Source organism: Lathamus discolor, chromosome 24, assembly GCF_037157495.1.
Source record: "Lathamus discolor isolate bLatDis1 chromosome 24, bLatDis1.hap1, whole genome shotgun sequence".
In the NCBI taxonomy this organism is placed as follows: domain Eukaryota; kingdom Metazoa; phylum Chordata; class Aves; order Psittaciformes; family Psittacidae; genus Lathamus; species Lathamus discolor.
This window is the reverse complement of record NC_088907.1, coordinates 402,512-414,802: the sequence shown is the minus strand read 5'-3', so window position 1 is coordinate 414,802 and position 12,291 is coordinate 402,512. Positions and strand designations below refer to the sequence as shown.

Sequence of the window (12,291 nt, the reverse complement as noted above, 5' to 3'; positions counted from 1 at the left end):
GGGTCTCTTCCCCAAAGTGTTAGGGGGGTAGGGATGCACCCCGGCTCTGTGTCCTGCTGGGCCTGTGATGTGAACTATGTCACGACTTCGCGTGGGGAGAACGTGGCCTCCTGTGCCTATGACTGGTGTGGGTACTTGCTCTGCTTGCCAATCGGGAGGCCATGAGGCTGCAGCGGTAACGGTCACATCTGCTCCTGTGTCAGTTAACCCCGATAACACGATAGATCCTTCCAGGTTTTCTGCTTCCAGTTTGCTTTCAACAGAGCTCCAGACCCGGAGGTTTTCTGAGCTCGTGGTATCGGAGGGGCTCCTGTTTGAGTCCCCCTCTCTGCGGGCTGTGCTCTCGGGCGTGCCCCAACATGGATCAGTTGTGCAATTCGTGACTTCGCGGAAACAGAACATGGAGGTGCTGGGGTCCACACCTTAATTTTGATTTCTCTTTTAAAGTTGGCATCAATTAAACCAGGCACCGCAAAACGTCCGTGCATGGAATGTGAACAACGTCCTATTGATAAGGCACTTCTGTTGTTTCCTTGCGGCCCCCGCATTCCTGTGGGAACAGCCTGGAGTGCCACTGCGCTCGAGTTACTGACACTGACCTTGCCAGACCCCCTGCGGTGCCAGGGCCTGCTCTTGGGAACACGCTCTATGCAGGGGCCCGGCCGCGCTGGGAGGCGCGGGGGCTGCTTGCGCCATGGCGCGCCCCCGCTTCGCGCCCCAGTTCCCGTTGCCCGGGACAGGCCTGCCGTCCTGACCAAAACACAACCGGCACTGGCTGGCACAGTGACGCCCCTTCTGACACCTGGGACAGACACCTGGCCCCCGCTCCCTCTGACGCACCGGGCAGTTGCATTTAATGTGTCCGGGTTGTCCGCAGGAAAAACAGCTTTGCTGGGAGATGTGAAGAGCCGCCACAGCAGAGGCTATCACCGCGCACTGGTGGGAGATTGTTCCTACGCTGTTACAGGCTTCTATCATTTGGACCAGGGTTGGATTGTTCAGCGGCTCCAACATTTTTCTGCAGTCTTCGTTTGCATTTTCCATTGCGAATGTTTTCAATAAAATCTCCTTCACCTTTTCATCCCTTACTTGCTTATCCAGAACATCCCTGAGCTTATCGATAAACTGCACATAGGGCTCCGTGGGCCCCTGCCGGAGGCTGCTCACTGATCGCCGCGGCTTTCCCTCATCTGGTACCTTCATGAACGCTTGGAGTGCAGCCTCCCTGGAATCCTCCAGTGCGGTGACTGGCAGCTGAGCCTGAGCGGCCGCTGGAGCATACGGACCCTTCCCCAGCAGGGCGTCTACACCCACCGGTCTTACCGGGTCTCCATGGGCACGTCTGAGATAACCAACGGCTATTTGTGCAGCGGCTTCCTCCCAAAACATGGACCAAAAAGCATACTGGGTGGGCGATAAAATTACCTTTGCCAGCACTCTACAGTCATTTGGGTATAAGGGGTAACATCTCATGACTGACTCCAGGAGTTCCTTGGCATAGGGAGATGTCAGGCCGAAATCTAAAACCGCCTTCCTCAGCTCTTTGACCAGAGTAAAACTGAGCCCTTCCCACCGCGCCCCGCGGCGCTCCTCGTAGGGGACGGGACAGGCAGCGTTCAGCGTCAGGAGCAGCTCCACATCACCCTCCTTCTCTGCCCCTTCCATAATGCTTCTCCACGCATCCCGCGGGTCGGGGCTGCAGGGCTCGGGCGCTCTGCCCGGGCTGCTGGGTCTGGGATCAGCGAGGTGATCTTTGCCTGGCTCAGCCGGCGCCGCCGCCCCGGGTACCGGGGGGCCGGAAGGCTCGGCTGCATCTTTGGAGCCGACGTGTTTCTGTATTAACTCGACGGCAGTGCACCAAGCAGGCAGCAAGCTCGATGCTGTGGGGTCTCCCCTGGTGGTCTGCTCGCAGAGCTTAGCCCCCACTGCAGCCCATTTGGCAGGGTCGTAAACGGCCATGGCCTCTACACGCGGAACCTCCCGGGACACCCAGCTCAGCAGCCTGCGCAGCTCAGAGTCCCCCGTTTTCGCCCCGTGCTTGGCCATCGTGGCTTCCGGCAGCCTGCACACGTTGGTCTCCTCTCCAGACACGTCAGAGCCCATCTCTCCTGTCGCTCACCTCCGTCCTGCAGCGAGGATCGAGCGCAGCGCCGGGATCCTGCCTCCTGCCAGCGGCGCGGCTCAAGCCGCCGATCACCTCCCGGGTGCCCGCTCGGGCGCCGCTTGTGGCGGCTGCTGACGGGCCCCGCTGCTGGGTGCGCACGGAGAGCTTTATTCCGCGTCACACGCGTCTGACGGAGCTCCAGCAGCGACGGTAACGCTGCAGCGGCGCTTTGGGAAGCACCGGCCTACAGCCGCTCCTCTCTGCCTTCAGCAGCTTCCTGTTCCAACAGGCGCAGCTCTCAGGAAACCTCGGTGTTCTCTCTTCGGTTCCTCTTCTCGCGCTCACCTCTCCCACCGCTCGCAGCCCACCACACTCACGATGTCCGCTCCCCCGCGGCTCTGCCGGCGCAGCCGCTTAGGCAGCGTTGCCCACCGCGGGTGCGGCGGAAGCTGCATGGCCGCCATCTTGGGGCGGAGCGTGCGGCTGGAACGGCATAGCCGCCATCTTGGGGAGGGCGTGCGGCGGAAACTGCGTAGCCGCCATTTTGGGGGGCGTGCTGCGGAAGCTTCTTGGCCACCATCTTGGAGAGGTCAAAGCATGGCGTCCCTGCGGCGCCGCCATGTTGGGAAGGTCGCAGTACCTCTGCCCTCCCCGTTCCGCCCCAGGCGCAGCCATGGGACGCGCTGCACCCGTAAGAAAGACGAAGCCGCCGCAGTTAACCCAAACGGGGTGTTTATTGCATAAAGTCGTACACAAGGCGCAGTGGTGGCAGCGATTTGCCCCATCGCCACCTGAACACTGAGAACAATCCCATGGGATGCTCTAGGAACCGGGATTTGCTCCTTTCCCAGCCTCTGGGCAGAGGCACAGACTCACAGCAGGGTCCGGGGCTGCCAGGAACGGCCATCTGATGCTCCAGATGGTTCTGGAGGTCTCCGGAAGCACCAGTGATTCCATCCCAATGGAAGAAGGAGTAACGAGAAATCCCCCCCATTTCCATCCCATCAGATATGAAGCATTGTGGCAGGAGGCTGCATATATAAAAAAGGTACAAATCCCACTAACCCGGGTTTGTTAGGACAAGATTACAAAAGTGGAAGAGCTACAGCTAAGGCGGGGGGTGGAATTCCAGCTGCCCGCCTTGGAAAAGGAGGAAGGGGTTTGGGAATGGCCGTGTGGGAAAGGCAGGACCTGAGCCCTGGCTCGGGGTTAAACATGGCTCTGGGTAACAAAGACTTAAAGTGAGTTCTGGGTAAGCAGGACTTAAACCCAGCTCTGGTTAGGTAAGACTTAAACACTGTTCTGGTTAAGGAAGACTTAAACACTGCTTAAGCAAGACTTAAAATCAGTTCTAGTTAAGTGAGACTTAAACACTGCTCTGGTTAAGCAAGACTTAAACAGCTCTGGTTAACTGAGACTTCAACACTGCTCTGGTTAAGCAAGACTTAAACCCAGATCTGCTTAGCTAAGGCTTAAACACTGTTCTGGTTAACAAAGACTTAAAGCCAGCTCCAGTCAGCTGACACTTAAAATCAGTTCTAGTTACCTGAGGTTTAAGCACAGCGCTGGTTAACTGAGACTTAAACACTTCAGTCTGGTTAAGCAAGACTTAACCACTTTGACTTAAGCAAGACTTAAATGAGTTCTGGTTTAGCAAGACTTAAACCCAGCTCTGGTTAACTGGGACTTAACCCCAGCTGCAGGGAACCAGACCTGATTTGAAGTCCTGGCATCCCCAGGGCTCCCCATTCCCTGCTTCCCAAGGGAAGCCTAGCTAGGCCTTTGGAAGCTGGCTTGGGAAGGATGCTCCAGGAGGTACATCCACCTCCTTTGAGCATTAAACACTCACCTGGAAACCCAAACCCTCCACTGCCAGAATTCCCAGCTGTGGCCAGGATTTGGTTTCAACACTCCAAGAATCCAACAAGGATTAAGGAGGAGCAGGGCAGGAGATGAATTAAACCCCCCTTAAGCACCATATGGCGTGGCTGTTAATGCACTACAGCCCACCCTGGGCATGAAGAGCCGGAGCGGGGCTGAAAATCCCAAGCCTGGAATGCCAGACTCCCATGTTTAAGCCTGGCCAGACAAGATCCCAGTTTAAATCCCTTTTGTCATGCTCAGGAGCTTTTCCCCTCTGGGCTTGAACTCGGTTGTGAAGGGGGTTCATAGAGCCCCCTCTACTCTAGAAGCAGAACAGCACCAGAAAGCAGGTCTGTGGTCCAAGGAGAAGTGCTAAATCCCTGGAATGCTGCCAGCTCTGGAATACCACCAGAGCAGGAGGAGCAGAGCTGGAAGCAAAGTATTACAACAAGGTTTTGAGATCTCTAAAGTTGCTTTTCCCTTTCCAATTCCTCTCCACTGTGCAAACAGGCCAGAAGTTGGGAACATGCGTTAGGGCTGGATCCTATTGGGAATTGGGATGCCAGCACTGGAGCCTAGCAGCTGGAGGAGTGTGTGCTTCCCAGCTGGCCAGCGGCCAGCATCAGGATGTCTTTCTTCTCCTTATGGAAGCGCAGCTCCTTCCCGGCCAGGCGTGCTTCATCCAGCTCCCGCTCCGTGGAGGCCAGCTCCCTGGAAAGAGCCCCCGGGCTGCTCTGCTCCCGGTTCACCCAGTCCATGGCCATCTGGTTCCTTATGTCATCATCCAGAGCACGGTGGGAATAGTGAGCCAGTACCTCCTGGTGGGAATGGTAGGGAAAACAAGTCACTGCACGGGATACAGGCTGCTGAGTGAGCTACAGGAGCTTTGCGAGGAGGATAAGGCGTTGGGAATGCTGCTCGGGATAGCGGGACTCACCTGCCGTGAGCACTGCCTCTCCCGCATGGCTTTGAGGCTGCCGTTCCAATGCAGCAACTGGAACACGGTCATCAGCTCCTGGAATAGCATGAGGGGGTCGGGAATAAAGCGTAGGATGAGGGGGAAAGTGTCAGGAGCACGTGTTGGGATGAGGACTCGATGTCAGGAGCAGCCAAGCCAGTTCCCAGCTCCAGGCACAAAGGAAAGACTTTGGAACATCACGTCCCATCCTTTACAGTTCCAGGGATCATGGAGCCTGTTCCCAGCTCCAGACGCTGGAAGTCAAAGACTCCCTCAAGGTTACCCAGATGCAGGGTCAAGATTCCCAAAGCTAATCCCAGCCTGAGGAATATCCTCTGTAAACAGCCTGTTCACATAAACAGGGCTGGCTCCCACCTCTGGAGTGTTTCCATCCCAGGGAAAGGAGCCAGGCAAGTGCCACAGGAAAAGTTTCCCTAAGGCAAGGAACCCCCACTACAGCGACACAAGGGGCTTTGGGATGCACCCAAATCCCCAGATGGAGTGGGAACGGATCCATGGCATTCCACTATGAGCAGTACCTGGAACTCCAGCATCGATTTCCCCTTGTTAGATTCCAGCATGAAGCGGAAGGCACCAATCCCGGTGTTGGGATTATCAGCTTCCTCTCGATTGCCCTGCAGGAGACATTCCAGGCAACAGCTGCAATTCCCAACCCAGCGTGGCTCTGGGCACCATATGTGTGCCACTGCAGTAAGAATTCCCTCCTGGATAAGTTTTAATCCTCACTATAAAACCAACCCCCAGACCTGCCATAAAGAATTCCAGCTGGAAAAGCAACCTTCTCCTCCCATCATTTGAGGTTTTCCCTCACTCCCATCAATGGAAAAGCCTTACATTGAAGGATGCCAGAGCCTCGGAAACGCTCTTCTCAATGAACTCATCCGTAATCCGTCGGGAAGGGTGCTCATTGAACACGGAATTCATCAGCGCGATCTTGGCAGCACTCCTCCGGGCTTCAGCCTTGGTGGGACAGAACTGGGGAGACACAGACCCCATGAGACAGCCCTTTGCTCCCAGTGGGAATTGGGTGGCGCTGCTGGGATGTGGCACACTCGGGCAGCCTGGAATCCTTAGGAAACCACAGTTATCCCAAGCACGTCAAGCACAGGGAGCAGGGAGGTAGCTGAGCTCAGCACCCGGAAATGCCACTGAGCACAACAACAAACCCAAGGATCACAAGGACCATTCCTTGGGCCTGGGGTTGCCAGAGCTGTTCCTTTGGGATACATCTTTCAGGACATGGAAGTTAAATGCCTGAAGCCAGGAGAGCGCAGGAATGGGAAGCGCTGTCAGGACCCAGTGTGAGTTTTGGACCTTCATTTCTGGGCTGGACCCTTTCCTTTGCTCCTCCTATCAATCCAATGGTTTCTCAAGCCATTTGCCACCTTTGGGAAGAGGTTCTGGGTGAAATGGGAATGGTGCTTTACCAGTTTGGAAATGGATCTCACTGGGAAGGAGGCTGAAGGATCAAAACTAGCCATCAAATGGTGGTCTCCAGAAGCATGGCTCCCACCCCAGCACTGCTGAGGTCCAAGCAGGGAATACATCCAGCAAAGTAAAACCAGCATCCCAATTGCTGCTGGATGAGGGTTCATAGGAACATTTAGGAGCCAGCTTGAAATAGAAGAGGGTTACAGGCAGATCCTATGGCATTCCCATGCTGCCAACCAGCCGGGAAACAGTGCTGTTGCCCCCAGGAAGCTACTGGAGCACCAGTGGTGGTGGGGACCCGAGTGTGAGAGCAAGCTCTGCAGCAGGGACAGCCCCACCTGAGCCCCAGGTACCTGGAAGCTGCCGAAGCAGCTGCCCCCAGGCAGGGTGACGTAGCAGACGTAAGGGGGGCTGTTGGAAGGGACCATCTCGTACACCACGAGGGCTCCGTTCTTCAGGTCGGCACCACGCGACTGCTTCATCTGCCAGAACTCCTGAAGGGCCTCCACGACGTTCACTGAGGGCACAGGGAGAAAACTGAGGTCAGACACAGGGAACCAGACCCGCCCCCCCACCCCCTGCAGCCCTGATCCAGCTCAGGGGGGACAGCACCAAAGGGACGTGGAGCTCCCTGGAGAAAGCTCCTTAAGGAGGCCTTAGAGCAGCTCCTAAAGGGGCTACAGGAAACCTGGAGAGGGGCTTTGGACAAGGGATGGAGGGACAGGATAAGGGGAATGGCTTGAACCTGCCCGAGGGGAGACTGAGATGGAATATTGGGAAGAAATTCCCTTCCAGCCCACCCCATTGTGGGATTCTCTGTCCCACATTCAGGCTGTAGGACCCAGCGGTGTGGGGAGAGGGGGGTGCAGGTGTTTCCTTAGCAACTGGAGCAATAGGGCAGAGCCCTGAGATGTGGCCAAAAGGGTTGGGATTTGACTGGATTCAATACCTCCAGATACAAGAATGTTGTGGGAAAGTAAAATACCTACTGAAAACTCTACAGATGCTTTGAGATAATGGGATTTCTAGGGCTGGAGAGCAAATGGCAGCGAAAGGAGCAGGGAGCATCCGCCCTCTCCTCAATGCAAGGCTGCCTGAGTGGTGCTGAGCAGCTAAAACCTGGCTGAGAGCTTCAATCCAAGTCTGGAATCCAATCTTCAAGGTGAATTTGCCCTTGATCCATGACTTTCACCTTTGGAAAGAGGCAGAAGATGGGAAACAAGCATCCTAAATCCTGGTAGGTGCCATCTTCATGAGAATGGTCCTTGAAGAAGCAAGGACACATGCATCCTGAAGGATTTTAATCCCATATGGAACATGAAACACAAGAGAGAAAGGCTGGATAATTTGCCCCATCCCTGGCAGTGTTCAAGGCCAGGCTGGACAGGGCTTTTGAGCACCCTCCTCTAGCGGAAGGTGTTCCTGTCCATGGCTTTAGATAAGCCTTAAGGTCCCTTCCCAAAGTATTCCATGATTCCATGACTGAAGAAGCACTGTTCTCTTTGCATCCTGCTTGACACAACACAGAGCCTGCTCTGCCCATCAGCCTCAAGCTCTGTTTCTGGCTCTGGAGCTGTGGATCCCACAGCACATCTGCCTTGCATATTAAATACAGAGGAATAAGTGATTCCACATGGAGCCGAGCTGCTCCGGAGCCAGACGAGCAGCATTCCCTGCTCCTGCCAAGCACTCCCAGCCTCTGCTGGACCTGCCGGAAGTCAGGAACTCAAACCAGTGGCAAAGCGTCTCCTTTTGGGGGGGTTCAGAAGGGTTCTTCCATCCCAGGACCAGGAAAATCTGAGCTTTAACCTTTGCTTTTGGTCTTCGTTCAAGAACAAGGAGTGGACACGAATCCCAGAGTCTCTGATGCAACACTTGGATGCAGCCCCATGGAGCTGGAGCATGGTGGAATGCTTCCCAGACATCAGCAGCCCCTTCCTGGTGACTTCTCCTCTCAGCCATAGGGATTCTCCTCAGCGAGGTGCAGAGCAGGGAAGCGAGGGGGATCCCAGGAAAGGAGGAGTTTCCTGGGATCACTGAGAGGAAGCAGGGGTTTCCTTGTGCTGCCATCAAGCTGAAGTCAAGGAACGACCAAATCGCTCCCACATGAGATGAAGCCTCCTTAAACACTCCAAAAAGGCTCAAACAACCCAAGCAGCCACCACCTGATCTCACTTTTCCAGGTCACAGCACAAGGGAGAATCCTCCTCTGCTTTATCCCATCAGGCAGGGACCTGCTCCAGGTCCCGCACCCTCCCGGGCACCTCCGGTTGTGCCCTACCTTGTGTCCCACACCTTTCACACCACCTAAACCATAAAGGTCTCACTCTGGGTGGGAGATCCCAAGCACAAGGCTTGAGCTTGGGTGGCTCTGGGTGACTATGGGGCATCTATGGGTCGCTATGGGGCATCTATAGGGTGTCCATGGGTCACTATGGGTTGCTATTGGCTTGTGGAGGATCTCCATAGGGTACCTATGGGTCGCTATGAGGTGTCTACTGGTTGCTGCAGGTCGTTATGGGGATCTCTGTGTCACTATGGGGTGTCTAGCATGTCTATGGGTTGCTATGTGGTGTCTATGGGGTGCTCATGTATCATTGTGGGTCACTACTGGGTATCTATGGGGTGCAGAGGGTCTCTACAGGGTATCTGTGGGTCGCAGAGAATTTCAGTGGGGTCTCTAAGGGTCGTGGAGGGTGTCTATAGGGTGTCTATGGGTCACTGTAGGTCATTATTGGATGCCTATAGGGTGTCTATGGGGATGGGGTCAGCCTATAGGAGATGCTGGGGGGCTCTATGAAGTGTCCATGGGTCGCTGTGGGGGCATCTAACAAATAAAGCTCATTAAATGTGACTAAAACGCAAACAAATCCGACTGGAACCGACCGAAACTGCAGATGGGAAAAGGCCCCAGGAACGGCACCGATCAACGCTAATTCCTGACACCGAACCCAGCGACAACCGGGGGGAGCAGAGCCCACGTTAATCCCATTCCCCTTGTCCCGTCCCCCCGCCCCGTGCCCAAAGCCCATGCCAGGGACCCTGGAGCTGTCCTGACGCCCGGCCCGAGGCTCACACCCCGCTTCCGCAGCCCCGCTCACCGCGGCCGTAGCCCTGCGTGTGCTTGGCGAAGCTCCTCACCACGGCCTCCACCGCCTCCCGCAGCACAGCGGGCGGCCCGCAGCCGGGCAGCGGCGGCGCGGCGGGTCCCTGCAGTCCCAGCGGGGGCGGCGGCGGCGGCAGCCCCAGCCCCAGCCCCAGCCCCAGCCCCAGCCCCGGCGGCGCTGCAGGCAGCGCTGCCCCTGGGCCGGGCGGCGGGGCCGGGGCACCGGTGACCCCCGGGCGCAGGGAGCGCAGCGAGCCCAGCCCCGGCTGCAACCGCGCCGCCCGCACCGACTCCATCGCAACCAGGGAGAGCCCCCGCCGCCAACCGCCGTCACTCACCGCCAGAGCGGCCAATGGGCGTGCGGATGGCCTCAGGGAGGGGGCGGGACGGAGGCGGGAGCTGGCCAATGGCCACGAGGAGGAGGCTTCGGGGAAGGGTGGAGGGAGGGAGGGAGGAGAGAGGCAGCGGGCGAATGGCAGGGCAGGGTCCCCGGAATGTGGGCGGGGCGCGGGGAGAACTCCCAATAAGAACTCGCTTGTGGGGCGTGGAGTGGGTGTGGCGCACCCGAGTTACGTAGCCCAATCGCAAGTGAGGGACGGGGTGAGAAGGCGGGGCTTAGGGACAGCAGCCCAATCGTACTGCAGGGCTGATCATAATGACAGAGGAATCAATCAATCGGAACGGGGATGGAGGCGGGAGAATTGCGAGCACGTTCTGAGCGGCATACAGAAAGCAGCCAATCAAAGCCTTCGATACATACTGCAAGGCGGAGCCTGCTGCCAGTAGCCAATCGGAGCGCTCGTTTTGCCCTTCACCGCCTTCTACCGCGCTGCCGGGGGTGGCTCTGCTTCCCGTCGCGTCCCGCCGCGGGCCCTGCGCGGCCCGGCCATGGAGCCCTGGGTGCGCTTCAGCGCGCAGAGCCAGGCCAAGGAGCGGCTCTTCAGGTGCGGGCGGCGGCTCCCGGCTCCGCGGGGCGCCGGAGGCCGGTGCGGCCGCGCTGACCCGCGCTGTCTTGCAGGGCCGCGCAGTACGCCTGTGCGCTGGCCGCGGACTCGCTGCGGAGGAACGGGGCGAGCGCCGCGGCCCTGGCGAGCGTCCGGCAGCTGGAGGCGCACCTGAGCCTGGGCCGAAAGCGTGAGTGCCGCCGGGGCGGGGGGAGCGGGCCCGGGCCGTGCTGTGCGGCCCCGGTGACCGGCGCTGTCCGCCCGCAGTGCTGCGCCTCGGCAGCGCCGCGGAGGCCGTGGAGGCGGCCAAGCGGGCCATGCACCTCTCGGACACGGTGCTGCGGTTCTGCGTCACCCTCGGCCACCTCAACAGGGCCTTGTACCTGGCCTGTGACAACGTGCTCTGGGCCGGCAAGAGCGGGCTCGTCCCCAGCGTGGACCAGGAGAAGTGGAGCCACCGGTCCTTCAGGTGAGGCGCTGCCCGATGGGTCCCTGCCCGGTCCGTGCGGGCAGAGCGCGGGTGCTTCCCCCCGCTCCCTCCCGCTGTGTCTCCAGGTATTTCCTCTTCGCGCTGGTGCTGAACCTGAGCCGCGACGCCTACGAGCTCCGCATCCTGCTGGAGCGGGAGGCTGGCGGGAAGCGAGCCAAGGGCGGGGACAGCGCGCTCCAGGCCCGGGCCGACACCCGGCTCCAGCAGCTGGGGCTGAGGCTGCAGCTCCAGCTCCGGCTCCTGCTCCGAGTGCTCCACAAGAACCCGCCGCTGCTGCTGGACCTGGTGAGGAACCTCTGCGACCTCTTCATCCCCCTGGACAAGCTGGGGCTCTACCGGACCAGCCCGGGCTTCGTGGGGCTCTGCGGCCTCACCTCCTCCGTGCTCTCCATCCTCACCATCCTGCACCCCTGGCTCAAGCTGAAGCCTTGAGCTCTGCCGCCGGGATACGCGGGGTCATTCCCTGGCTGCGGCGGCTTGGACCGATGGGATGCAGTGGGAATTCTGCGCCTCCCGCTGCCTGTGGTGCCAGCGAGGAATGGGAGAACTCAATGGACCTAAACGTGGTTGTTTTCCCCATCGGCTTCCCTGGCTCTTTTATGGGGTTGATTTTCCCTTTTTGCTCTTAAGAGGGAATCTCCTAAACTGGATCCAGCCAAAAGAGCTGGAAAAGGCTCCCTGGGTGCTTCTCCCAGGCTTGAGGGGGTTAAACCATGGGGTGGGATGAGGTGGGATGCATCCAGCACCCCTTTAGATGCTGCAGGGAGTGGCCACAGATGAGCCAGGCTGGATTTGGGATGCCTTGGAGCTCTATGGATTCACTGTGCTGCACATTGCTTCCCACATACTCTCCTAGGGGCTTTCCTTGGGATCAGTCCAGGTGAAGGCAGCTCCATGCTGTGATTCCCGTTGTTCCCATCAGCTTGTTCTGCTGCCTCAATGGGTTTATCCATTTCCCTCGGGGTTTATGGCACTGTCCATAGCAGGCAGCAGCATTCCGGCTCTGAGGAATGGGGCTGGGAATTCCCAGCAATGGAGAGGGAAATGTGTCATGAATGGGATGAGGAGCTTTGGACTTTGACCCTGGAATGGGGTTCAGGAAGCTCCTATGCTCCGAGGTACCCCCAGAGTGCTGTTAATAAATAGTCTGTACATGTGTTATTGCAGGTATTCCCCCTGTTATTCCATACTTCCCCTTCCAGATCCCACCTTCCAATTATTCCATGTATTCCCCCCATTATTCCACATATTCTTCCTATTTTTTCATATTCCCTCCCTCCACATTGCCCCCATTATCCCAGATCCCCCCTCCAATTATTCCAGCTATTCCCTCCCCGTTATTCCACATATTACCCCCTCTTACTCCACATTCCC

The 12,291-nt window shown here is 57.9% G+C and overlaps 2 protein-coding genes across 2 annotated transcripts; one reads left to right on the top strand and one right to left on the bottom strand.

The window, feature by feature from the left end:
- Positions 1-2,819: 2,819 nt before the first annotated feature.
- Positions 2,820-9,804, bottom strand: LIX1L (limb and CNS expressed 1 like). The gene is made up of 6 exons (XM_065660248.1): positions 9,479-9,804; positions 6,731-6,894; positions 5,781-5,921; positions 5,465-5,560; positions 4,905-4,982; positions 2,820-4,785 (listed from the first exon to the last, which is right to left on the bottom strand). Exons 1-6 carry the CDS (start codon positions 9,777-9,779, stop codon positions 4,543-4,545), a joined length of 1,023 nt encoding a protein of 340 aa, XP_065516320.1. The 5' UTR covers positions 9,780-9,804; the 3' UTR covers positions 2,820-4,542.
- Positions 9,805-10,290: 486 nt separating this feature from the next.
- On the top strand, positions 10,291-12,078 carry PEX11B (peroxisomal biogenesis factor 11 beta). The gene is made up of 4 exons (XM_065660028.1): positions 10,291-10,427; positions 10,502-10,617; positions 10,695-10,896; positions 10,983-12,078. The coding sequence occupies exons 1-4, from the start codon at positions 10,372-10,374 to the stop codon at positions 11,347-11,349; spliced, it is 741 nt and encodes a 246-aa protein (XP_065516100.1). The 5' UTR covers positions 10,291-10,371; the 3' UTR covers positions 11,350-12,078.
- The last annotated feature ends 213 nt before the right edge of the window (positions 12,079-12,291 follow it).

What these genes read in the sequence shown, in the direction of transcription:
- PEX11B (XM_065660028.1), top strand. Translation starts at nt 10,372, where the DNA reads ATGGAGCCCTGGGTGCGCTTCAGCGCGCAGAGCCAGGCCAAGGAGCGG. An exon ending in CCTGAGCCTGGGCCGAAAGC is followed by an intron (nt 10,618 to 10,694) that starts GTGAGTGCCGCC and finishes GTCCGCCCGCAG; the next exon opens with TGCTGCGCCTCGGCAGCGCC. An exon ending in TGGAGCCACCGGTCCTTCAG is followed by an intron (nt 10,897 to 10,982) that starts GTGAGGCGCTGC and finishes CTGTGTCTCCAG; the next exon opens with GTATTTCCTCTTCGCGCTGG.
- LIX1L (XM_065660248.1), bottom strand. Translation starts at nt 9,779, where the DNA reads ATGGAGTCGGTGCGGGCGGCGCGGTTGCAGCCGGGGCTGGGCTCGCTG. An exon ending in CACGCAGGGCTACGGCCGCG is followed by an intron (nt 6,895 to 9,478) that starts GTGAGCGGGGCT and finishes CTGTGCCCTCAG; the next exon opens with TGAACGTCGTGGAGGCCCTT. An exon ending in AGGCTCTGGCATCCTTCAAT is followed by an intron (nt 5,561 to 5,780) that starts GTAAGGCTTTTC and finishes TGTCTCCTGCAG; the next exon opens with GGCAATCGAGAGGAAGCTGA.